At 43.1% G+C, this 27,224-nt stretch overlaps 1 protein-coding gene across 2 annotated transcripts in view; it reads right to left on the reverse strand.

Annotated features, from left to right (window-relative positions):
- The window catches only part of slc4a8 (solute carrier family 4 member 8), a 40,030-nt gene that overhangs the window by 11,073 nt on the left and 1,733 nt on the right, over positions 1–27,224 (reverse strand). For both annotated transcript variants that reach the window (XM_058402494.1, XM_058402493.1), the window contains exons 2-17: positions 14,313–14,394; positions 13,030–13,188; positions 11,850–11,985; positions 10,613–10,773; positions 8,950–9,138; positions 8,787–8,875; positions 8,140–8,297; positions 7,975–8,062; positions 7,743–7,889; positions 7,233–7,333; positions 6,205–6,379; positions 5,948–6,081; positions 4,206–4,451; positions 3,047–3,152; positions 1,416–1,577; positions 1,217–1,330 (exon numbers count right to left, since the gene is read on the reverse strand). In XM_058402494.1, coding sequence (XP_058258477.1) covers positions 1,217–1,330; positions 1,416–1,577; positions 3,047–3,152; positions 4,206–4,451; positions 5,948–6,081; positions 6,205–6,379; positions 7,233–7,333; positions 7,743–7,889; positions 7,975–8,062; positions 8,140–8,297; positions 8,787–8,875; positions 8,950–9,138; positions 10,613–10,773; positions 11,850–11,985; positions 13,030–13,188; positions 14,313–14,394 — 2,247 coding nt within the window. The remainder of the gene's footprint in view (positions 1–1,216; positions 1,331–1,415; positions 1,578–3,046; positions 3,153–4,205; positions 4,452–5,947; positions 6,082–6,204; positions 6,380–7,232; positions 7,334–7,742; positions 7,890–7,974; positions 8,063–8,139; positions 8,298–8,786; positions 8,876–8,949; positions 9,139–10,612; positions 10,774–11,849; positions 11,986–13,029; positions 13,189–14,312; positions 14,395–27,224) is intronic.

A 27,224-nucleotide genomic window follows, 5' to 3' on the forward strand; every position in this document is an offset into this window, starting at 1 on the left:
TGACAATACACAATGCACTACCCTATTGGATGGCCTTTCAGTGGACAGTATATGTTGCTCTGCCCAATAAGATGCCCTTCCACTGGACAATACACAATAAACTAATCTATAGGATGCCCTTCCAATGGACAATTCATTGCCCTATAGGATGCCCATCCAATGGACAATACATGTTGCACTGCCCTAGAGGATTCCCTTCCAGTGGACAGTATATAATGCACTGGGCTATAGGGTACCATTCCAATGGACAATACATGTGTTGCCTTGCACTATAGGATTCCTTTCCAATGAACAGTACATAATGCATGGCCCTATAGGATGCTCTTCCAATGGACAATGCACTGGGCTACAGGATGCCCTTTCAATGAACAATATACTGTATGTTACACTGACCTATAGGATTCCATTCCAATGGACAATACACAATGTACTGGGCTATAAGATGCCCTTCCAATTGACAATACATGTTGCAGTGCCCAATAGGATTGTCTTCCATTGGATGATGCACTGGCCTATAGAATGCCCTTCCAATGGACAGTACATATTGCACTGCCCTTTAGGATGTCCTTCCAGTGGGCAATGCACTGCCATGTAATATGCCCTTCCAATGGACAATATATGTTGCACTGCCCTATAGGATTCCCTTCCAATGGACAATATACAATGCACTGGGCTATAGGAAGTCCTTCCAATTGACAATGAATGTTACACTGCCCTGTAGGATACTCTTCCTTTGGACAATGCACTGGCTTATAGGATGCCCTTCCAATGGACAATATCTGTTGCACTGCCCTATAGGATGCCCTTCCAATGGAAAATACCTGTTATACTGCCCTATAGGATGCTCTTCTAATGGAAAATACATGTCGCACTGCCCTATAGGACGCCTTTCCAATGGAGAAAATGTGGTCAAGTGGCATATGGACATCCCCTAAGTAAAGTAAAAATGTTAAAGTGGGGGCTATTCTAGTGGAGAAAACAAGATGCACTGCGACATAGGCTTCCCTACATGTATGAGAATGAGATGAAATGCCCTTTAGACACTTCACATGTGAGAAGATGTGCCCTCTAGGGTGCCTCTATAGTCTGAGAACACAGTAATCACAGTAATTAGCAGTAATCATTCCTGTCATATTTTAGATTGGTAGAAACTGACCTAGACATTTCACTGGTTCCTGTTATCCTGCAAATACTGGTTTCTTTTTTTATATTTTACCTTAAATTTGCTTGGCACTTGTAGTTTCTGTGACGGGACTCCAGTGACATAGTCGATCAGCACCATGAGAACGATTGTCAGGAAGACGGCAAAATCACTGATCATAGATCGCACCTTTAAGAAGAAAAACAAACGAGCCAAAATATTCAGAATGTGTGTGTGTGTATTCTAGTAAAGTTCACACAGGAACAGGTTTTACCCGTGTTGGAAAATATCTGCTGGTCTTGAACTGCTTGAGGAAGGTGGACAGGAAGAAGGTGGAGAAAAACAAGATGGCCGACCAGAAGAGCACATCGGGAGTGTAGGGGCCGTGATGACCACAAGCTGTCCCGACAAACTGGCCGTGCAGATCTAAACATTCCTACACACACACACACACACACACACACACACACTTGCTAGGACATATACTACTGCATGTTGAAGAACATCTGCAGAACAAGTTAGTTCATCTTATCACTACAGCAACTTTAAACACTTGTTCCCTCAAAATATTCCTCCATCCTGAAGCTTCACTAATGTTCGTGTTGATTCATTTTATTCAACACATTCTGACCAATCCAAATCCAGAATTCGGCAGCACTGAGGTATGAATATATATCTGGGGTAATGAATTCATCATTTCTGGGTGATTTGTTTTTGTGTTATTTTTCAAAAAGTTCTTGAATTTGCATGTTAAAGGTCAAGTAGATGAATCTAATGCAGCCTGTACCGGAAACAGAAATGATTCTTTCACCTCCCTAGTCTTCGGGTCCGAGTCCGTTCATCACATGACCACTTCCTTGATCGGTATCTTACAGTCAATAATACTAGAACTGAGGGCATGAAGCCTTTATTATCGCCACACATACATTACAACACAGTGGAATTCTTTTCTTCGCATATCACAGCTGAGGAAGTTGGGGTCAGAGCACAGGGACAGCTATGATACAGTTTAGGGCCTTGCTCAATTGCCCAGCAGTGCAGCTTGGGGGTGCTGGGGCTTGAACCCTGATCAACAACCAATAGCCTTAACCACTTGAGCCACCACTGCTCCAACATTACTAATGCAATGTTGTATAATTAGGAATTATCATTAAATTACCTAAAGACATTTGCAAAGGACATTTTGATGTCTTGGTTGATTTATAGTTTTGTCTTATTCTGAATGCGATCACCGTTTCTGTAAGTAGATGTGTCGAGGTAATTGGCTATCAACACTTAACATTGTAATGATATTCTGCAACGAAATGACTCGAGATAAACCAGATTCAAAGATCCGAGTCAGAAAAACGATCCAGAATTCCCATCACTAATCTAATGTGATATGAAATCTTACTGAAAGCAAATTTTTTCACATTTCCCTAGATCTTTTTCTAACAGAATGAATAAACTATTCACATAAAGTGTGCATCATTCCTGTGACCACCGCTGCCCCGTTATAGCCTAAGCGCTTAACCTAATTTGCAAGCAATTCATCTCCTTGTACGTCTTGAAAAGAAAACACATCCTTGGGGATGTATTTGGGGGAAATGAGCAAATTGAATTTATTAGAAAATACTGCAGGTCGGTAAAAACAGAAATAAATGCTTTAGCTGGTAATAGCATGTAGCTTGTTTGCTAATTGGAAACATTTTTTTTGGGATCATTTGTTCATTTTAGCCTTTATTGAGTATAAAGTACAATGGTGAGGCATCTTGATGATGATTTCATTAGCCAAAATGATGTCAAAGGGACATTTAATTTGTGCACATGCTGACATCACGTATGGTCTGTGTACTGTTTTGTGTGTGTGTGTGTGTGTGTGTGCTGAATGTATACTGAGTGTATGAATGTTTAAAGGATCTTTACCTTCACAGTGAGGTTGCTCCATGGCACTTCGGACGCAGTGATGTTCCTCTCGCTCCACATGGTCAGAGTTTTATTACTGGGGTTATCAGGCACTGCACATTTACAGCTAAAGATACACAACACAGGACGAATAAAACAGCAGACGAGGAACCTAATCATTTATCCGTGTTCTGAGAACGTCAGGGTTACTGAGGTTAAGTCGCTAATCTGAAGATAATTTGAGAAGCAGAAGCAGTTAGGTTCATGAGTAAATACTGTCGATATAAGAAAAAAACAAAATAATAATTACAGGAGGATTTGTGGATCACTTAAAGAGAAATTTCAATTTCTATGTAAAATTATTTACGTTAGTTAGGTCTAAATGTTTCTACATGCAGTTAGTAGTGCTAGTTATACTTGTTATGTCTATATATTTCTACAAGAAGTTTCTTATGATAGTTACGTCTTAATGTTTCTACATGACGTTAGCTGTGCTAGTTATGCTAGTTATGTCTAAATGTTTCTACAAAAAGTTAGTTGTGCTAGTTATGTTAGTTACGTGTAAATGCTTCTACATGACGTTAGTTATGCTAGTTACTTTAAAATGTTTCTACATGAAAACTCTCCATGTTACAACTTTAAAAGTAAGAGTTTACGAGTTACAACCAAACAAGGTTTAGCTAGCTACACATGTAAAATTAGAGTTGTTTTTTTTTTTAAACCATACGTCTGAACTTCCTGATGTTTTTGTCATGCTTCCACTGTCACCACATCAAGGGTTTAACAGCTACTGTATGTGCTAGCTAGCAAAAATCATTAGCATGGCATGTGTTTTGTGTGAGAAGACATTTAGGTAAGAACACTGCTTCTAGGCAACGGTGGGGAAAAAATCAAGATTCTGAGCTAATGCATGACTGGAACTAAACTGATTTTGCTAGCTAGGACTTAGCTGTTTAGTGCTCCTGGACCCAATAAAGCTCTGTGACAGTGTCAATAAAAGACAGAAAGACAAAATAAAATCTTAAAAATGTTAAAGAAGAAATTTTGCAAATCTTTGTGTCTAAAGTATGAATTAGCAAATATCATTTTCTGTATATTACAGCGCTGTGATGTTTTTGAATTTCTCGCTAGCATCTGGAAAAGCTGTGATACAGGAATAGAGTAAAGTGTGTGCACTCACTAGGCCAGTGTGAGTTTATCCAGGTCACTGTGTGAGTTGACAGGATAGAGTTCTCCCAGATGTATGAGCTTCTCTAAGGCCTCATAGATGAAGATGAGGCAGATGAGGGCGGCGAAGGCTTCCTCTGTGAAGCGTGTGATGTAGCAGACCAGAGAGCTAGCGTCCGTGGCAACCAGGAGGAAACACAGGAAGGCCGTCCACAGGCCGATACAGGTGCGCAGAGACAGGTAGGACAGGTCATAATCTCTACAGACACACACACACAGAGAGAGAGAGAGAGAGAGAGAGAGAGAGAGAGAGTCCATAAGCAAAGTCACTAGAGATTTTAATGAATTCATTACTTTATTCAGTTTCAATCTTAAGCATAAATTTTTTTTAATTCTTTTTTCTTCTATGCTAATAAGTATATCCATCCATTCACCTAGCCAGCCAGCTATTTCATCCATCCATCCATTCCATCCATCAGCCACCCCTCCATCCATCCATCCATCCACAAACCACCCCTCCATCCATCCATTCCATCCATCCATCCACCCCTTCATCCATCCATCCATCCATCCATCCACCTAGCCCATCCATCCATTCATCCATCCATCCATCCACTCACCTAGCCAGCCAGCTATTCCATCCCTTCATCCATCCACTCACCTAGCCAGCCAGCTATTCCATCCCTCCATCCATCCACTCACCTAGCCAGCCAGCTATTCCATCCCTCCATCCATCCACTCACCTAGCCAGCCAGCTATTCCATCCATCCATCCATCCATCCATTCCATCTATCACCCACCTCTCCATCCATCCATCCATCAGCCACCCCCCATCCATCCATCCATCCACAAACCACCCCTCCATCCATCCATCCATCCACCCCTTCATCCATCCATCCATCCATCCATCCACCTAGCCAGCCAGCTATTCCATCCATCCATTCATCCATCCATCCATCCATCCACTCACCTAGCCAGCCAGCTATTCCATCCCTTCATCCATCCACTCACCTAGCCAGCCAGCTATTCCATCCCTCCATCCATCCACTCACCTAGCCAGCCAGCTATTCCATCCCTCCATCCATCCACTCACCTAGCCAGCCAGCTATTCCATCCATCCATCCATCCATCCATCCTTTCCATCTATCAACCACCCCTTCATCCATCCATCCACTCACCTAGCCAGCCAGCTATTCCATCCATCCATCCATTCACTCATCCATCAAATCAGCCAGCCAGCCAGTTATTCCAACCCTCTATCCCTCCATCCATCCACCCATACACCCATTTTTCCATCCATCTACACACCCAGTCACACATCCATTATCCATTATCTACTCTGATTTCATTAAAAAAATCTAATTTAATCAAAACCTTCACATTTTATGTTATTATCCAATATTCTTTCAAATGGAGACAAATTCAAGCTGCTCTGAAATTATCGGAACCATTAGTCAAGATAAGCAAAAGTGAAGATTATTATAAAAACCCTAGAAGAGAAATCGGACCTTAAACGGATAAACATTAGAAGACAATAAATGAAAAAAAATATCTTTACAAAGTCATAAATATTGGCACCCTTCACTTAGAACTGACTTCCATTTGCTGCAGTGCACCAATATTATTCGTATACTTTATATAACAGCAACAGAAAGATCTGTTTATATTTTATTGAGATTTTACAGTAAACAAAATAATACGATACAGTAGAGAAGAGTGTCATTTCTGATTAGATTATAATTCACTTGTACTGACTTGCAGAACTTGAAAAGGATTTTCTCGAACACCAGAACAGGTCCAGTGCTGCCGAGAATAGTGAGCGGCTGACCGGCGAAGAGAGAGTACGCCACACCCGTCATCGAGGCTCCTAACAGAGACTCAATAGCACTCTACCAGAGAAAAATACAGAGAGAGAGAGAGGGATTCTCAGTAGCATCCATCAGTCTGACAGAGATGGCTGCAATTCAATTACAGTTCAAGACTAAAGTGTGTGTGTGTGTGTGTGTTCTTACGATGCGTCCCTCTGTCGCTTCCCCCAGCAGCCCTCCGAAGGTAATGACAGGAGACATGCAGGCACAGTAGAGGAAGAGGAACGATGCCACACACTGCAGATTCAACCCATCTCTAAAATCACTCAGGTAAAAGGGCGCCTTTCGTTTCACATCCAGAATCAAACCACCAAACAACCTGCAGAGACAAATAAACTCCTATAGACTGCACTTATCCCTGGGTGCTTGTCGTTCTAAGCCCTGTTTTTACCCCCAGGTAAAAGAATTTAGAAGCAGGTCTATTTGCCCCATGGTTATGAAACTCTGCTCTGAAGCAGGATCAGCACGGCAGTGTTTACAATGCTAACTCGACATTGCTGTGATAAACATGTGAAACCATGCACTGTGAGAATGTTACGGCTAGTCGCTTAGCGACAGAAACCTGATTAGAACCTGAACAGCGCCTCTGTGCCTCATATCAGGTGCAAACCAGGACGTAGCCACACTTACACATCATAAAAACGCCTCGGTAGATAGAGTCAGGCGGCAGAACACTGAACATCACGGAAGTGCACACCGTAGTGAGGGGGAAATACGTCATGCTGAAACATTAACAGAAGCGGGATATCGAGGAACGAACAAATGTCTGGTCGACTAGATGACAAAGAGCAAAATAGATGATAAAGCTGTGAAAGATAACAGAACATGCTAGAGTGCAGAAGCACAGGCCTGAACTGTTTTCCTCACTGATAAAAGTGAAAGTGTCAGATGAGCCATTATTTAAAGCGGTCGCATGCTGGATTTATCCAATCAAGATTGTTGATATACGAATATGTGAATGAGAAGAAGATTAATCCAGGGTTTAGGAATATAGAGTGTGAAAGGTCAGATGATGAAGAGTCAGGATTCAGTGTTAACCCTGGGGAAAGTAGGAGCTGTGTGAAACCTTCAACTACACAAACCCAGGATTCCTTTTACCTGGGGTTTACTAGGACCAAGGGGACTATGTCATATGTGAGAAGTCCTGTTATGTAGAGAATATCCACACACACCTCCCAGTTCTCTGTAGTTCTGGTCCGTGGTGTTCCCCGTGTGACTCGACCTCGGCAGGAGCAGACGTCCCGTTGGGAACGCCAGGCATCTTCCTTTTCTCCTGCACCAATCACAAACACCACATCATCAGTCAGTCACGTCTCTAAACATGAACATGTGGATCTGAACATAATCACTACAATTTTAATAAAATTCCAAGAAACTAGAAAGTAGGTAAAGCATTGCATAGGCAGTAAATCTTTCTGTGTCGATTCATTCTCTATAACAGCGGCTCAGACAGTAGTGCAGCTGCCAGTCACAGGTTTATATTGGGAGATGTATATGGAATAAGTCTCCAGGGTCAGCACTTTGTGACTCTTAGAGGTAAAGTGGTACCTTTTTTTGACATTTTCCAGACAGAGGAGTTTGTGAATTTCAAGAGGCATTTTATTAATCAATTAGATGCTTAGATATTGCATGAAGGATTAGTTTACTACTATTCACGTGTGTACACCTGTGTGTGTGTGTACCTGTGAGGGAACACTCTTTGGCGGTTCAATGCGGATTGAAGGGTCCCACTCTCCAGGCGGCAAAACAGTCACCTGATCCAAAAACTCATCGATCCCAGCCAGCAGGTCGCTCCGGTTCTTAGCCTTGTACGCTACATCATGAAAAATCTAACCACAACACCAGCAGGAACAGGATTAATAAACATTCAACAGATGATGTCATCACTTCCTGCTTTGTAAGCCTTTACCGCACCTCATCGGTCATGATGGTAGCCATGGATCGTCCAATCTCGTGATACTGTTGAGCTTTTCCGTCCGGCCCCAGCAGAATGAACATGAACCTTGAAGAGCAAACGTTTCTTTAAGTAAATAAATGGTCAGACATTACAGTTGTAACACACAACACACACACACACACCTGGTAGGTATGGGTACTTCAGTCAGTCCTGTTAGCAGTACCGCAGGTGAAAGTCGGACGAACGCTACGATCGGTCTCTCCAGGAAGTCCAGCTCTCCCACCAGCACATTAGAGGCTTCAGCTCCAGTAGGGATCTTCTTCATGAAGTGTGTGTCCACCTGAGAAGACCAGAGAAAGCTCTTGAGAGACTATGCCTGTTGTAGTAACTCTTTATTCCAGTGGTTTCAATCTGGACCGAGACCTGAAGTGTGTATTATTAGAGGTCCATGTGCAGCTGTTCAATTCTTTATTCTGATTGGTCTGAATGTGTGGAGTTATTTTCTAGGTCTAAGGTGTCTCCAGTGTCAGTGGGCTGTAACGGTCAGTAAGAAAGGAAGGATCTCAGTAAACATGACAGGTTTGGTCTTGAGAGAAAAGGAAGGCGGGTTGATGCAAGAGTGACTGTTTTGCCTGAGTAAGGATAGCATTCAATTAAAGAAAAAATGAAATGTAACAATAAATGGATAAAAAGTCAGACAGTTGAAACTGTGGTGATGTAAGAGGAAGAAAAATCCCTCGAAATGTAATGTTATAGATTCAAAAGGTGTTGAAATCATCCTTCACCTCAGAAGCCACGCCCACAAAAAGGTCATGTCATGTTCTGGTACCTTACTGAGGTCCACTTGTCCATTATCCTGCCCCACCCCGTTCTTCACTTCAGCAGTTATAGGAGAAGGTTGAGAAGATGTGGCGGATCCTGAGCGAGAAACACAGTCAGCAGGTTTATTCAGCATGTCTGAGTGAACGTTCAGACGTGCGTGAAGGTCTCACCGGTTTTATCCAGACAGTGGGGTTCGCTTTGCTTCCTGCCGGAGTCGGTCAGAGATTTGACCATGGGCAAGAGGTTGGATCTCCTCTTATCGCTCTGGTGGTGATGCCTTTTCAGCAGAGCCTCTCGAACCTTCACCCTCACACTGTCGTCCAACTCGTGAGCTGCCTCCTGATGGTCCAGCACCATGTCTAGACAAACACAGAGTTACATCACTAAAAATCTCATCAGTATCCGCAGTGACCGGAGCAGGCACACTCACAGACAAACCTCTCGAACCTTCACCCTCACGCTGTCATCCAACTTGTGAGCTGCCTCCTGATGGTCCAGCACCATGTCTACACAAACACAGAGTTACATCACTAAAAATCTCATCAGTATCCGCAGTGACCGGAGCAGGGACACTCACAGACGTCACGTTTTCTGAATCGTCATCTGATTCTACAAGATTTCCAGGGCGACGTGTGTGTCACGTTTTTTAAAGTTCATCCTGGAAACAAAGCCGTCGGGACTTCCCTCTACTTCTCTCTCGGAAGAAGGAAGATGTCGCGACAACGAGTGCTTAGGAGGACCAGGTAAAGGCTGGATTTTCAAATGCAGGGTTAGCATAACAAACTGGGGATTTATTAAAAAAAGCAGAACGACAAACAAAAAAACAAAACAGGAGGCAAAAGATGAGGACTCTGCAAAACACAAACTAAGACAACAGGTATATACAGGGAGGGTAATCAAAGTGACATAAGGAGCAGGTGTGCAGAATTATGGGTAAGGTGGGGCAAACACGTGAGCACAGAACATAAACAAAACACATGGCACAGACACACACACACTGCCAGAACGCCCCCTACTGTTCCTGGCAGGGAATTATCCAAGCATAACCCGGACAGTAAGGACATTTTTTATGTCCCCGAACATGACGCTGAACAAAACGAACTGTGATTGGTTGCTTTACGTCAATCAGACACCCTCTTGGGCGGTCCTTAGTCAGTAGAAGCTGCTATAAAGTCCAGACCTGCTATAAAATTCAGTCTGAAGATCTGGCTACTCACAACTCGGACACCCAAAACATTTCATTGATGACGTTTAAAACATTTAAAAGTACTCTGAAACCGCTTATTCTTTCCTCTTTTTCCATTCCTGCTCTTTCTGTCTATAAGCGGATGAGTCTAACACGTCGTGTCATTTCCTGTGTGCGTCTATCAGCTTCTGGTGTAGGCGAGTGCATGTGCATGAGATCAGTGTGTGAAGTGAGGTGGAGAATATTCTAACTCCCACAAGCCCACATACACACACACACACACACACACACACTCTCCTGTCTCACACTCCACACTCTTCAATCTAGCATGTGCTCCACTTCTGAGAAAAAACATGGATCAAATTTATAATATTATGATCCAACATTTGAACGCGGCTGCTTTCCAGGAAAACGGATTAGAAGCGGAAAAAACTGGTCTACTCCTTTAGATCAGTCTTTACAGATGTATTAGTTTGTTGCATCCACAGTTTGCTGGTTTGAAAGGGTCATTACGCTTTGCCCGCTAGCTAAGCAAAGATGAACATGGAGGCGTCTTGCACATTGTACCTCTAATGATCAAGTCAAAAATGTCTACAGGGTGTAAGACCCTTGACCCAAGGCCTATGACTCGTGACCCTCGGACTGACCGGCGATCTCCTCGATGCAGTTGGCTCTCATGTCCAGCAGGACGGTGCCGTTGATGATGCAGCTGCGCAGCTCGAACAGACTGTGCAAGGACAGAGTGGCCACGTAGGGTTTACTCCACCTCTCACCTCCATCCTCCACGTCCTCCTCGAACTTCAACCACCTGAAACACACACACACACACACACTTGAAAAACAGAACAAGAACCAACAGAAATAGTTGGTTCTGAAATGGGTATATTTATAGTAATAATAATAATAATAATAATAATAATGATTATAATGCACCTTGGCACACACACACACACACATAGTCCCTGTGTAAGCTGTTACCATGGAAACAGTGACATTAGAACCAGCGTATTAACAGTGAGTTCAATTCATGCTGGAAAGATCATATTCACGAGTCGAACGCACAAATTGTAATTACGAGTAGGAAACTGTGTTCTTTAATCTCTGTATAGTTTCTGACCGTGTTGGTAGTTGAGGGCAATAGTCGAAACATTTCCTCATCTCAGAAGATCCAGATTTCATTTATTATGTGTTTGGTTTGTGAGAAAGTTTAGGAGAGAAATGTTCCATAAATACACTGATCAGTCATAACATTATGACCACCTGCCTAATATTGTGTTGGTTCCCCTTTTGATGCCAAAACAGCCCTGACCCATCAAGGCATGGACTCCACTAGATCCCTGAAGGTGTGCTGTGGGTGTTAGATGTTAGCAGCAGGTCCTTTAAGTCCTCTAAGTACGGGATTCAAAGGATACTTACCTGACTTAAAGGATACTTTTGATAGATACTGACCACTGCAGACCGGGAACACCCCACAAGAGCTGCAGTTTTGGAGATGCTCGGACCCAGTGGTCTAGCCATCACAATTTGGCCCTTCGTCAAACTCGCTCAAATCCTTACACTTGTCCATTTTTCCTGCTTCTAACATCAACTTTGAGGACAAAATGTTGACTTGCTGCCTAATATATCCCACCCACTAACAGGTGCCATGATGAGGAGATCATCAGCATTATTCACTTCACCTGGCACTGGTCATAATGTTATGGCTGATGGGTATAGATAGTGACTTGAACTCTTCCCATGTGGACTTCCAGCTGCTGTCACTACTGACCAATCAGAATTTACAGCTTGTGCAGTGAATAAAGGTTTCCTATAGCTGAACTGCTCTATTTCTACTACGAGATATATTATTTTATATAGATTTTAGGTTTTAGACTGTCTTCTCACCTGGCTGTCTCCTTCCACTCAGCGTCTTTACCGTCTTTAACGCAGATCTCATCCAGCTCAGTGAACAGCTCGTGAGCCACGTGTTCCTCATCCTCCTCTGTTCCCAGAATAAACTGCACCCTCTGTGATGGCGTGTCTGTGTCAGACAGATAGAAAGAGACAGGAACAAATACGGAGTTGGAAAAATGCCAGTAATCTTCACACGTTGATTTTAGAACCAGGATCTATCAATATCTACAAACACACACTGTCATGCCTCATGGGAATAAACCCTTTGGTCATAGTTTTGCAGAATCTGTTCTTGATTACGTTTCTCATCAGCCCCAGTATAGGTCACATGAAACCCAAACTCACCCTAATGAACCCCAGTACTGTAATACAGTGTTATACAGTCACAGATTGACAATTTATACTTAAAATATTCTATATATACACACTGATCAGGCATAACATTAAGACCACCCGCCTACTATCGTGTTGGTCCCACTTACAGGACTTTAAGGATACTTTTGATAGATACTGACCACTGCAGACCGGGAACACCCCACAAGAGTTGCAGTTTTGGAGATGCTCTGATCCAGTGGTCTAGCCATCACAATTCGTCCCTTCGGTCAAACTCGCTCAAATCCTTACACTTGTCCATTTTTCCTGCTTCTAACATCAACTTTGAGGACAAAATGTTCACTTGCTGCCTAATATATCCCACCCACTAACAGGGGCCATGATGGGGAGATCATCAGTCTTATTCACTTCACCTGGCACTGGTCATAATGTTATGCCTGATCATTGTAATTGCACTACTATTTCAGGGTTATTTATTTCAGAAGTATTTAATTCAGTTATATGATGTTACATATATAAAATATAACCAAGCTGTGGGTGGGGGGCACTTACAAATACCTTAGACACTTAGCAAAATCATAACACCGGCTTGGTTATTGCACTGCAATGAGATGAAACTGTCTACAAAACCTGCGTGGGTGGGAGGGGTTAACTCTCACTTTCCTGTCAATCACAGTGACGCCAGCCAATCGTGGGGCTCTGTGAGCTGATTTATGTGGAAGAGGGCTGATTTTCTCCAAGTGTCTATATATTTATGGTTAGATATGCTGCTCCCTGTACTGACCCTCTCTCTCTCTCTCTCTCTCATGTGTGTGTGTGTGTGTGTGTGTGTTTTCACCGTGTGAGGTGTTAACACTCTCTGAAAGGTCACTATCATGTGCTAGGCTCCCGGTTCTTGACCTCTCTCTCCTGCGGTGCTTGGAGCTGTGAGGTCTGTGATGACGGTGAGACTGGCGGCCCAGAGGCATCCTAACCCCGACAAACAGAGTCCTGTGACCTGCGACAACAGACACACACACACTCACAAACTGGTGTCCACTCAGTGTGTGTGTGTGGTGTGGTGTGTGTGTGTGTGTGTGATGCGTGGTGTGTGCACAGACCAAAAAGAGACCATGTTATGAGAGGCTTAGGGGCATGAACTTGAACTTGTGTGTGTGTGTGTTAAGAGAAATAAAACAACATAAGTGTGTGTGATCTTGACTTCTGTGTTTGTGTGTGTGTGTGTGTGTGTATGTGTGTGTGCATGTGTACCAGGAGAAACAACAAAATGTGAGAAGGCTAAGGGGCTTGATCTTGATTCTGTGTGTGTGTGTGTACAAGCTAAGAAGTGTGACAGTTCAAGAGCAGCCTATGGGCGTGATCTTGAATTGTGTTTGTCCATGCTTGTGTGTATGTAGGTGTGTGTGAGTAAGAGTGTCTCTGGATATGTTTCTGTGTGTGTGTGTGTGTGTGTGTGTGTGTGTGTGCCCGTGCATGCAAGTGTGTCTCTGTCCTCGATCTTGACTCATATGTGAAGTGTTCGTGTGAGTTTTGTGCTTTTTTGAGAAACAACAAAAAATAAATAGGGCCAGGTGCTTGATCTTGACTCTTTTGTGTGTGTGTGTGTGTGTGTGTGCACGTGCGCATGTGGACGTGCTTTCTAAAGATGTTTGTGTGTTCCTGCCAAGAGACACAACAAATCAAAGGTGCTTAATTGGGACTTTTTTGTTTTATTTGGGTGTATTGTTGTGTGTGTGTGTGTGTGCCAACAGAAACAGCAAAACATGAGAGGGCTAGGTGTGTGATCTTGATTTCGTTGTGTATGTTTGTGTGTGTGTGTGTGTGCGTGTGTGTGTGTGTATGCACCCAAGAGGAGAGCTAGGGAAGTTGTTACTGATACCATAAAGATCTGACAAACTGTCCTTGAAATTCAGTGTGTGTGTGTGTATGTGAGTGTGTGTATGTGTACGTGTGAGTGTGTACATGTTTGTGTGTGTATGTGAGTCTGTGTGTGTGCGTGTGTGTGTGTGTGTGTGTGTGTGTGTGTACGTGTGCGTGTGTGTGTACGTGTGTGTGTGTGTGTGCGTGTGTGTGTGTGCGTGTGTGTGTACGTGTGTGTGTGTGTGTGTGTGATACACTTACTCTCCAGCTCTTCTTTCTCATAGTGGATGTTTAAAACTGAGCTTGTGCCACCCTGGTCCACAACAACCTCCTCACCGGGTCTCTGAAAAAGAAAACACACACACACACACACACAGAGAGTGAGAGAGAGAGAGAGAGAGAGAGAGAGAGAGCATCAAATAAAGTTGCCCTCCCTGAGAGTGGATCGAGACGCAGCCTCTGACTGATAATAAACACAGCTAATACATGCCACTGTAGGAGAACAGGACAAGGAATCCGCCCCTTTGAGAGGTCGACCAATCAAGATAACTATATATAATACATAGACTGTACAATAATCAGGCATAACATTATGACCAGTGCCAGGTGAAGTGAATAAGACTGATGATCTCCTCATCATGGCACCTGTTAGTGGGTGGGATATATTAGGCAGCAAGTGAACATTTTGTCCTCAAAGTTGATGTTAGAAGCAGGAAAAATGGGCAAGCGTAAGGATTTGAGCGAGTTTGAAAAGAACCAGTAGTCACTATCTATCAAGTCCTGTAAGTAACCTATGGAGGCCCCATCTCTGCTGCTAACATCTTGGTTCCAGATTCCACAGCACACCTTCAGGGATCTACTGGAGTCCATGCCTCGACAGGTCAGGGCTGTTTTGGCAGCAAAAAGGGGGACCAACACAATATTAGGCAGGTGGTTATAATGTTATGGCTGATCGGTGCGTATATATGAATGTACAGAGAATATATACAGTGATGTATTGCAGTTTTGAGGGGTTTATCAGTGTGAAGCAGGGGTTAGTGATCAGTGGGGGTAGGTTTGTGAGCTAAGTAGTCATTTTAATTAGGAAAATTAGAAATAATTCTAATGAAATTTAAAATACTGACAGATTTGAGAGATTTTATAGATGTTTCATCGAACATTTCTGTTTCTCAGGTTCTGTGTTGAGTTTAGTTTAAAGCTTTACTGTATAATTTATCACACACTCAAGCACAAGCAGCTACATCAGCAGAAGTTATACCAAGTTGCTTACAGTAACATTTTCTTCTGCCAGAGAAAAAACTTCAAACCCTTGAACCTCTAAATCCACGAGTCTAACAGCAGATGTAACCCGAATCCACGTCAACAAAGAGAATAAGCCCGGAGGCAACCGGAAGGATGTGCAGCAGCGTTTATCCGTGAGCTTCCACCCCCCGGTAAACACATCAGCGGGGAATAAACGCACTGCTCCGAGAGTGGATATGATTTATTAATGGCACGGCGTGAGGGAAGGCATCGACAGAGGAAAATATATTTGATCCCATTTGCAAGTTTGTGTTTCTGCCTACCCGAGAAAACCGTTCAGGATAATTAAATAAAGAACGGGAAAAAGAGAGAGGATGAGCGAAGAGAGGATGAGCAAATATCACACAAGAAGAGTATATCAACCTTCAGAAACACCGTGCAGCTGGAACGGAACTTTAATTCTATTCATTATTTACATCGAATTCATATCATATTTACTGATATTGCACTTTAATCAATTAAGATTAATTTGTTTTTCTTCTGATTGATTTAATATTTTTATTAGAAACGAATCGATGTTTGATTTAGAAATAATCGGAATATTAAAAACAATTAATACAACGACAAGGTGTTGAAGCTGAAGGTGATTATGTTCCAATTCCTGAATGTCCTCAAATGTTTTATATTTCTTTAATACTGCTTAATAATTCATCATCTCAGAACTGGATATATAAAAATACGTTGTTAGCAGTTAGCACACCTGCCTTACAATTCCAGGACTCCCTGTTTGCGTGTGTGTGTGTGTGTGTGTGATTAGTTTGCATGTCCTCTCCATGCTTCAGGGGTTTTCTCAGGGCTCTCCAGTTTCCTCATCAGTCTAAAGACATGCATTGTAGCCTGATTGGCTTCTCTAACTTGTCTGTAGTGTGTGTGTGTGTGTGTGTGTGTGTGTGTGTGTAGTTAGTTTGTTCTCCCTGGGCTTCAGGGTTTCCTCAGGGTTCTCTGGTTTTCTTTCCCAGTCTAAAGACATGCCTTGTAGGATAATTGGCATCTCTAACTTGGCTGTAATGTGTTTGTGTGTGTGTTTATTTTGTATGTTCTCCTCATGCTTCAGGGATTTCCTGAGGGTTTTCCGGTTTCCTCCCCAGTCTAAAGATATGCCTTGTAGGCTGATTGGCATTTCTAACTGACTGTAGTGTTTGTGTGTGTGTGTATGTGTGTGTGTGTGTGTGTGTGTGTGTGTAGTTTGTATGTTCTCCCTGGGCTTCAGGGTTTCCCTCTCTAACTTGTCTGCAGTGTCTGTGTGTGTGTGTGTGTGTGTGTGTGTGTGTGAGTTTGTGTGTGTATGTGTGTGTGTGAGTTTGTGTGTTTGTGTGCAGAGTTTGCTCGTTCTCCTCATTCTTCAGGGGTTTCCTCAGGGTTCTCTGGTTTCCTCCCCAGTCTAAAGACTTGCCTTGTAAGCTGATTGGCATCTCAAATTTGTCTGTAGTGTGTGTGTGTGTGTGTGTGTGTGTGTGTTTTGCATGTTCTCCAGGTCCTCTGGGATAGACTCCAGCCTCCGTGACCCTGTGTAGGATCAGAAAATGAATGGATATTGTATGTTTTATCCATTTCTAGTTACTTATAATCTTGCGCAAAAATATTAAATAAAGCAGCTGCTTCTTCGTCAGCCTTAGTTTATTTTCTCTTGACGAACCTTATAAAAATGTAAGTAAACTACTCTTTAAAGATCACAATATCATGAAAGCTGTTCATCTGGAGCTATACTATAGAGACACTATAGTATAGAATAGAATATACTCTATAGTACGCTATAGAGACGATCGTATCAATATAATCCTGAGCCGCTGGTCCAGAAAATGAATGAACAGAGAGAGAGCTGCAGCGTTGTTGTGGATTAATGTTCAACTCTACAGAGGGTCAGTGCACAGTTTCCTGCTCCACCGAAACGCCGTTACATTAAGAGTCGTTATATCACGAGTCACATTTCCACAGCCTGATGGTTTATCCCACGAGAAATCAGCCTCAAGGCATGGGTCTGTCACTGCGAAGTCATACGCTCACACAAAAACCAAGGACGCGGTTAAATTGTCCATAACGATGTGAAAAAAACGTGCGTTTATTCATCAACCAGGAGCAGATGCAGAGTTTTCATTCTTTTGTGTGGAAAAGAAAAATAAATAAAACAAATTACTGTAAGATTTTTGTTGTTGTGACTCTGTGTTTACTTTATCCTCGATTATTCTGCTGCTTCTGTTTGTCTGTAATTAAAAACCCACATGGAGCACTCAAGCTAGCCAGACTGCTCCTGTGTCACCTAGCTACTGTGTGTGTGTGTGTGTGTTCAGTGCTGCCAAAATGTCCCCTTGATAAATTGTTAGCATCCAGAAAGCCACACTTCCTCCATCACCTCCAGTACAAAAAATTAGAACTATTTTCTAAAAGAAATCTCTCCATAAGAAGAAAAAAAAATCTCGAACCTTCTCCAGATCATCTAACAGGTTATATACGCAGGTTATGGAAAGCAGAAACGGGCTGGCACACGCTTGCTTGCTAGCATGTTTTTCAAAATGGAAGACAGGAAGTGTAATAGAATAGTGATATGTGTTGGAGAGAGAATCGAAATAAAGGATAAAGAAGCAAGTAAGTAATGCAACGCTAGCTCAACGTTAGCTTAGAAAGCAAGCAGCCAGCTAGCCAGCTTTCTTGGTACATATTTAGCTAGCTTTCTTGGTATTATTTGTCATGTGTAGCTCAAATCATCCTGGCAGCTTGGTTTGTTAAAGGATAAATGCTTCAAGCACTTAAGCAAAGGTGTTTTTTCGTGTGCTAACACTTTCAGGTTCATCTTTCATCTTTCTGAAGCATTATATAAGCTAGAAGATCTAGAACAGACATCGACTTGGTCCTAACATCTCACAGATCTCCTCGGACCAGAATGTCATCTCTCTCTCTCTCTCTCTCTCTTTTTTTATTTATAATGTTGTCATTTTTAGAAAGAAGCTCTTTTTGTTTGTGAAGCAATAAATGATCTCCATAATCCTGCCTAATGGTTCATATGTTACGTGCCTTAAAGGAATCATGTGTATCCAATTAGGAATTAAACAATGTAGAGCTTTTCACGCTGCGCTTATCCCCAGGTTCTCATCATTCTAAACCCTGTTTTTACCCCCAGGGTAGAGGAATGTGTCATTTAGAACGCGTAATTTTTTCCTGGGGTTATGAAACTCTGCTCTGAATCAGGACTGGCACGGCAGTGTTTACAGTGCTAACTCCACATCGCGGTTATAAACGTGTACAGCATGAAACTATGCACTGAATGTCAAGGAGGTGCGCGCCGTAGCAAGGGGGAAATACGTCACACTGAAAAATTAGCGGAAGTCGGATATCGAGGAACGAAAGTCTGGTTGTCTAGACAACAAAAAAGATGATGAAGCTGTGCCTGCACAAGTGCAGAAGCTCAGACCTGAACTGTTTTCCTCACTGATAAAAGTGAAAGCGTGATGAGGCGTTATTTAAAGCGACCGCACGCTAGATTTATCCAATCAGGGTTGCTGATATGCGAATATGCGAATGAGAAGAAGATTAATCCAGGGTTTAGGAATGTAGAGTGTGAAAGCTCAGGTTATGAAGAGTCAGGATTCAGTGTTAACCCCGGGGAAAGGAGGAGCAGTGGGAAACCTCCAACTACACAAACCCAGGATTCCTTTTACGCAGGGTTTACTAGGACCCAGGGGACTCTTTCACGTGTGAGAAGCCCTAATGTTACCTTAACAGCATGTTACCATGTCCCGAAGTGCATTATTCTTCTAGCTTTAGGTCTACTGTGTGCTGTAACCTTGAGCCGTGTTGAAGACTGTGGAGTTCCACATGACTCGTCTTCTCAGCGATGGGCTGCTGCTCTAACAAGGTCAACCTCCATACCACATTTTCATCCCACAGCTCATTAACTTATTAACTGATCAACTAATTAAAGCTTTGCTCTTGACATCCTGTGTTAGGTTGATTTCAGTAAGTGAAGAAATAAATCTGTGGCATGAAGTAGAATCATTCAGTGCCATATATCATCCCTTTAATCTCTCTCTCTCTCTCTCTCTCTCTCTCTCTGAGGCTTTCACTATCTCTCTCTGAGTCTTTCTCTCTCTCTCTCTCTCTCTCTCTCTCTCTCTGTCTATCTCTCTCTCTCACTGTCTCTGATTCTCTCTCTGATGAGAACAGCATGAAGTAAAAGCGACGACAAAAGCGGCAATGAAAAAGAAAACGAAATGTGTAGAAATACTCAGAGCTTTACTATTTATTTAAATGAGTCACATTCAAACCAGACACATTTAAATCCTGAGTGTGTGTGTGTGTGTGTGTGTGTGTGTGTGCGTGTTGTGTTGGTGTTTTTTACTGTCCTGACATGCTGCAGGAGTGAAAGAGTTCAGCAATAAAAATGGAAACTTTTCACATCTCTACAAGTTCCTGAACAACTTCGAGTGACTCTGTAGAGATAGCGCTAGAGAAGCCATGCAAACAAACATGAAAAGATGCAGGCATAAATCATTAAATATGGATTTACAGATGCAGCAGTAAACAAAAAGAAAAACACCAAAGTGCTGAGGGTGAAATATTTGCAGAAAAGTTCATTAAAGTTCATTTAAGGGTCATTTATCCAGAAGGTATAGAATAGAATATTCTATTTGAACAATGGCGCCGCAGATGGCAGACACGGTGTTTCGGGGCGCTCTACTTTTTCTTGTTTTGTGTTGTTTTTCAGTTTTCTGCCACCATTCTGGTGGCTTCTATTCCGGGGAAGAGCTCATGAACATCAGAGCTACTACCCCTGTTGACTTATTTCCAAGTTTTCTGGCTTCTACCGCGGATTTACTGGCTATTCTGATCAAGGAGGCACGTAACAAAGTGAAGCCCTGCAGAAGACGGAATCGCTCAGGTGTGCTCGTGCGTCTCCGCCGGCTCGTGCTGTTCCCCGTGCTGCACTGGGCCATTCCGACCACATCATGGTGCATTTGATTCCTGCATACAGGCAGAAACTCAAACTCTGCAAACCTGTTGTGAGGACATCAAAGAAGTGGACCAGTGAGGCTGTGGGGGAACTACAGGGGTGTTTGCATTGTACAGACTGGGACGTTTTTAGATCTGCCACCAACAGTTTGGATGAGTTCACTGACGCTGTGACGTCCTACATTAACTTCTGTGAGGACAGCGTCATTCCATCACGCACCAGGGTGAGTAATAACAATGACAAACCCTGGTTCACAGCTAAACTCAGACAGCTTAGGTCAGAGAAAGAGGCCACATTCAGAAGTGGGGACAAAGGACAATACAAGGAGGCTAAGTACAGATTTAGCGAGGAGGTGAGAAGAGCTAAATCAGAGCATGGTGAAAGAATGAAACAGCAATTCCAAACCAACGACTCTGCCTCTGTCTGGAAAGGGCTTAAGGCGATCACCAACTACAGAACAACTAGGCTAGAGCCCCCCACTCTGTGAACGACCTGCACCTGGTCAACAACCTGAATGAGTATTACTGCCGCTTTGAGAGACAATGGGACAGACCTGACCTCCCCCAATCCTCCCTGCACCAGCCATTGATCAGCAGTAGCCCCCCCTCCTACACTTCCATACCTGGATCACCCACACATCTCCACACCTCAGCGCCACTACCCCCCTCACCCCTGACACCTCTCACCATCAAAGAGGAAGATGGGAATAGGCTGTTTAAATGTCTGAACACCTGCAAGGCTACAGGCCCAGACTCCGTCTCCCCCTCCACCTTGAAGCACTGTGCCAATCAGCTGTCCTCAGTGTTCACTGACATCTTTAATACCTCACTGGAGACCTGCCATGTGCCAGCATGCTTCAAGACCTCAGCCATCATCCCAGTCCCCAAAAAGACAAGGATCACAGGACTTAATGATTACAGTCCCGTCGCCCTGACTTCTGTGGTCATGAAGTCTTTTGTGCCTCGTGCTGTCCTACTTCAAGGACATTACAGACCCTTTCCTGGATCCACTACAGTTCGCCTACAGAGCCAACAGATCTGTAGACGATGCTGTGAACATGGCCCTCCATTTCATCTTCCAACAAGTAGACTCCCCAGGACCTTACGCTAGGATACTGTTTGTGGACTTCAGCTCTGCGTTTAACACAATTGTCCCAGCTCTACTTAGAGACAAGCTAGAGACAGCTGAATGTGCCTGACTCTATGTGCAGTTGGATCATGGACTTCCTGACAGAGAGACAGCAGTTTGTGAGGCTGGGTAAGCATGTCTCTGACTGCCGGAACGTCAGCACTGGATCCCCTCAAGGCTGTGTCCTTTCTCCTCTGCTATTCTCCCTGTATACCAGCAGCTGCACATCTGGTCACCAGTCTGTCAAACTCCTGAAGTTTGCTGATGACACCACCCTCATCGGCCTCATCTCTGATGGGGATGAGTCTGCCTACAGGAGTGAGATGGATCATCTGGTGTCATGGTGCAGCATGAACAACCTGGAGCTCAACTCTCTCAAGACAGTGGAGATGATAGTGGATTTTAGGAAGGACCCAGCCCCCCTCCCCCCTGTCATCCTTTATGACTCTCCGGTGACATCTGTCAAGTCCTTCCACTTTCTGGGCACCACCATCAACCAGGAGCTCAAGTGGGAGAAGAACATCAGCTCGCTCACTAAGAAGGCTCAGCAGAGGATGTATTTCCTGCGGCAGCTGAAGATGTTTCTCTTCCCTGAGAAGATGCTGGTGAACTTCTAGACTGCCATCATCGAATATATCCTCACATCCTCCATCACATGGTTTGCTGCAGCTACAGCCAGGGAAAAGGCCAAGCTTCAGCGTGTCATCCACTCTGCTGAGAAGGTGATCGGCTGCAGTCTTCCATCTCTCCAGGAGCTGTACCTCTCCAGGACTCAGAGATGTACAGCCAAGATCGCAGCCGACCCCTCTCATCCTGGAAACAAACTTTTTCAGTTCCTCCCCTCTGGCAAGAGGCTCCGGTCCATCAGGACCAGGACCTCACGCCACAAGAACAGTTTCTTCCCCACTGCAGTCAGCCTGCTGAACAGTGCCTCACTTACCCCCAGATGACCCCCCCCAACCCGGACACTCACTTCCACATTCTAAATTGCACTACTGTTCATTCAAACTCACACTTTTATACACAATACTTATCTCATTCTACATTGTGTACATACCTCACATCTGTATATATGTTACAGTCACTTTCACTTTTTACATTTTTCTATTGCACTAATTTTCATACAAGTCACCTTATACAGTATTTATTTAAATTATTTACCTGTGTATATGTTTGCACCTGACACCAAGACAAATTCCTAGTACTGTAAAATGCTCCTTGCTGACCCTTTGCTGTAGCTGGCAATAAAACTTTTTTGATTCTGAATAGATTAGAATAGAATAGATAGATAGATAGATAGATAGATAGATAGATAGACAGACAGACAGACAGATTTCTACAACCTTCCTATCAGTAGACCTTAATCACTGATTGACCACTTCCCTAAGACGCAACACACTCTTGCATCTTTTTAGATGTGAGTGCGACTCACATCAAGCACAGCACACGTCTTGATTTTATCCCGTGTTTCAAACCACGGTGAAGCCAGCTATGATAGAAACCAGTGCACTGATATATATATATATATATATATATATATATATATATATATATATATATATATATATATATATATACATATATATGTAAACATAACACTGTGAATAACACTGATGATCTCCTCATCATGGCACCTGTTAGTGAGTGGATCCGAGAATCTACAAAACTGCAGCTCTTGTGGGGTGTTCCCGGTCTGCAGTGGTCAGTATCTATCAAAAGTGGTCCAAGGAAGGAACAGTGGTGAACCGGCGACAGGGTCATGGGCGGTCAAGGCTCATTGATGCAGGTGGGGAGTGAAGGCTGGCCCGTGTGATCCGATCCAACAGATGAGCTACTGTTGCTCAAATTGCTGAAGAAGTTAATGCTGGTTCTGATAGAAAGGGGTCAGAATACACAGTGCAGGACGGGTCAGGGCTGTTTTGGCAGCAAAAGGGGGACCAACACAATATTAGGAAGGGTGATCATAATGTTATGCCTGGTCAGTGTACATGCCCTTACCCAGAACAACGTTCATTTTGTCTTATTTTATACAACTGCAGGTTAAGGGCCTTGCTCAGGGGCCCAGCTGTGGCAGCTTGGTGGACCAGGGATTTGATCTCACAAAATTCCTATCAGAAGTCCAACACCTTAACCACTAGAGCTACCACAAAGGAGTCTTATACTTACATTAACACATGGCAGATGCCCTTATCCAGAGTGACTTACATTTTATCTCATTTTGTGTATCTCACTTGAGGGTTAAGGGCCTTGCTCAAGGGCCCAGTGTTGCAGATTGGTATATGGTTTATAGTAACTGCTCCTTGATTGGCTCTGCTATGAATCTGCTGTGATGTTCATCCAGATATAACCTGTAGGCCATGTGATTGTCAGTAATAGACTGTAGTTAAGTAGAACTTTTAACACACATTAACTTCATTTTATCAGGTAAAACATTGGCTTTTTAATTATGTGAGGACGTTAAAGGGAAACTAGATAACCTTTTCACCTTGGGGGACTTTTCATAGCTGGATATTTCCACTTACCATCGAATAAGATATTGACACACTAGGTGTACTTTCTCTTAAGTACTTTTCCCATCCTTGACTTTAGAAACAGATTGTGGCCAAAAAAAAGGGAAAAATACAAAATTCAGTTTTCGAGTACATTTTCTCACAGAATAATGAGACCAATAAATCACAGCTGGTCCGGAATTTATAGAAAGACAGGGTGTTTTGTGTGTGTGTGTGTATGTGTGTGTGTGTGTTGTCCTCTCAAATCAGTGTAGAGCCGAGGGCCCTGCTCTCTCTCTGGAACACATTGCTCTGACAGTTGTATTACAGATCCTGACTCACGTCACTGCCTGTCACTTTCAGATTCTGCAGTCCGCCTGAAGAAACCAGTCCCTCACACACACACACAAAACCAGTATCATTTCCTTTTACTGTTCTGAAAGTGCAATCAGTTTAGTGCAAATTTCCTGCTGATGCAGACCCGCTACTCGCTACAAAGCTCTGGCTTGCATGAAAGTGAATGGAAGTAAATAACGGCGGGTTTTCGCTAGCTAGCTTTCCGCAGGAGTAGGAAACATCTGCGAGTGTGTGTGATGTTTAATGTGGCATTGTTCATGATGTTAAAAATACTGCTGTTTTAATTACATGCACAAGTAGAAAGCAAACTCTGAGAAGTTTTAAATAGATGTATTTAGCCAACGGCTTTGTGGTCACCTGACCGTCGCATCACTTGACCATCACATCTCATCCCAGCCTTATGTGCTTCTTTATAACGCGTGGCAATGTTACTGTGCACAAAGCACACAGCTCCATGAAGACATGGTGTGGAGGTAAAGGTTGGAAGAACTGGAGTGTCCTGCACAGAGCCCTGACTCTGACTCAACCCCACTGAACACCTTCAGGATGAACTGGAACTGGAGTCTCATCAACATCCCAACATCAGAGTCTGATCTCACTAATGCTCCTGTAGAATGTGTGAAAGATCCCAAATCCCTACAAATACCATCCAACATCTAGTGTGAAGCTTCAGAGAAGAGAAAAGAGAAGAGAAGAGAAGTTTGGAGCTTATTATAACAGGAAAGGGGGAAAAATCTGGAATGTTAATAAATCTGTCTATTTATCTATTTTTCATGGCTTGACCTTTGGGCTTTGTCTTTGCCTAACATGATTGAGGCATTTGCATCCATCTTGACTCACCCTTTGCGTCCAGTCCATCAGCCGTAGTGGTCAGTTCCGTTAAACCATCACATCTGGAGCGAGATGCTTAACAACTCTCAACTCATTAAGAAATCACATCTCAAACACAGTGCTAATTCTGAGCTCTCGTATTCTTCTGGAATGTTCCAAATAAAAAGCGATATCTGGAAGTCTAGCAGTGAGGAGATGAAGAAGATGATTTCACACAGACTAGATTCAAAACATCCCTGTTATTTCAGGGGAGATGGAAAAGACCTGCAGCTATGAGACATGAGAAATGTTTCCATTACAGCGTAAGTCACAGTGAGAGTGCTGCTGTGTTCCTCCTGCTCCTGGACCAGTGACTCATTCACCATTCAGTGCCATATATCATCCCTCTAATCTCTCTCTCTCTCCCTCTCTCTCTCTCTCTGTGTCTCTCTCTGAGTCCCTCTCTCTCTCTCTCTCTGAGTCCCTCTCTCTGTGTCTCTCTCTGAGTCCCTCTCTCTCTCTCTCTGAGTCCCTCTCTCTCTCTCTCTGTGTCTCTCTCTCTTTCTCTCTCTCCCTCTCTCGTCTCTCTCTTTCTCTATCTGAGTCTCTCTCTCTATCTGAGTCTCTCTCTCTCTGTGTTATGCTTGACAGTTACCCAATGTACAGGGACAGATGTATAACTGATTTCTGTCACTTTTTTACACGATCCTACAGTCTCAGGACAGAAACACAGATTCTGAAGCGTTCTTTACAGCAGCGGTTCTCAAAGCAGTGGCTCAGGAACCCCAGGGGTCCAGGAAACACAGCCTGCAGGTGGTCTGCATTTTTGTCGTTGTTGTTTTTATACTTATTATCTAGTTCTCCGGCGTGTCTGGGATATTGAAATATGCAGTCCGAGTCACTGTGCTGCACTGAATCCCACAATGCAATGTGGTTATTTTATTTCCCAAATAAAAAGCAGAAATCTATCTATCTATCTATCTATCTATCTATCTATCTATCTATCTATCTATCTATCTATCTATCTATCTATCTATCTATCTATCGATCTATCTGTCTGTCTGTTTCTCTATCTGTCTCTTTCCTAAAACCCCTCTGTCATGCTGACTCTTCTTGTAAAGTTGAAGTGCTCTCTGAAATGCAGGATCATGTTACACTCTCATATCCATTAGTGAGTAATGGTGAACAGTCGAATCTCAGCTTACTGACCGCCCTCAGCGGCCCATCCACGCCGCATCGTCTCCATGACAACACACACAATAACTCATTAAGCCTTCAGAAACACTGCTGTCATTAGGTGACCGTTGCTAAACAGCTCTTTTATAAAACTGGACCTAATAAAGCTCAGGTGTGAACAGAGCGTCGGTGTGGTGGAGAGACGGCTGGACGTCAGAGCGTCTGTGTCACGTCAGAACGTCAGAGCGCTGCGAGACTGAACAAAGTGTGTGTTTAATGTGTGAGAGATGAACAGGACACTGTCTCTTTAAACACACACACAGTAATCTGTTCACTCTCTGTCCCTCTCTCTCTCTCTCTCTCTCTCTCTCTCTGTGTGTGTGTGTGTGTGTGTGTGCGCACGTGTGTGTGTGTAACAAATTCGAAAGCTTTGTCAGCTTCTGAACTCAGTCAATGAACATTACTTTCTGAAGTGTTTTAGTCAAATGTATTAGCTATAAAACTCAGCGTAAGAAAAATCTGTCTGTCTCTCTGTCTGTCTATCTATCTGTCTATCTATCTATCTATCTATCTATCTATCTATCTATCTATCTATCTATCTATCTATCTATCTATCTATCTATCTGTCTGTCTGTCTATCTATTTATCTGTCTGTCTGTCTGTCTGTCTATCTATCTATCTATCTATCTATCTATCTATCTGTCTATCTATCTATCTATCTGTCTGTCTATCTATTTATCTGTCTGTCTGTCTGCTTATCATGTTAAAGTGTGTGTTTAACATGTGAAAGATGATCTCTGCTGCATTACAGTAATCTGTTCACTCTCTCTCACTCTCTCTCTCTGTGTGTGTGTGTGTGTGTGTGTGTGTGTAACAAATTTGAAAGTCTTTGTTAGCTTCTGAACTCAGTCAATGAACATTACTTTCTGAAGAACGCTTTCGTGAAGTGTTTTAGTCAAACGTATT

Source organism: Hemibagrus wyckioides, linkage group LG11, assembly GCF_019097595.1.
Source record: "Hemibagrus wyckioides isolate EC202008001 linkage group LG11, SWU_Hwy_1.0, whole genome shotgun sequence".
Classification (NCBI taxonomy): Eukaryota; Metazoa; Chordata; class Actinopteri; order Siluriformes; family Bagridae; genus Hemibagrus; species Hemibagrus wyckioides.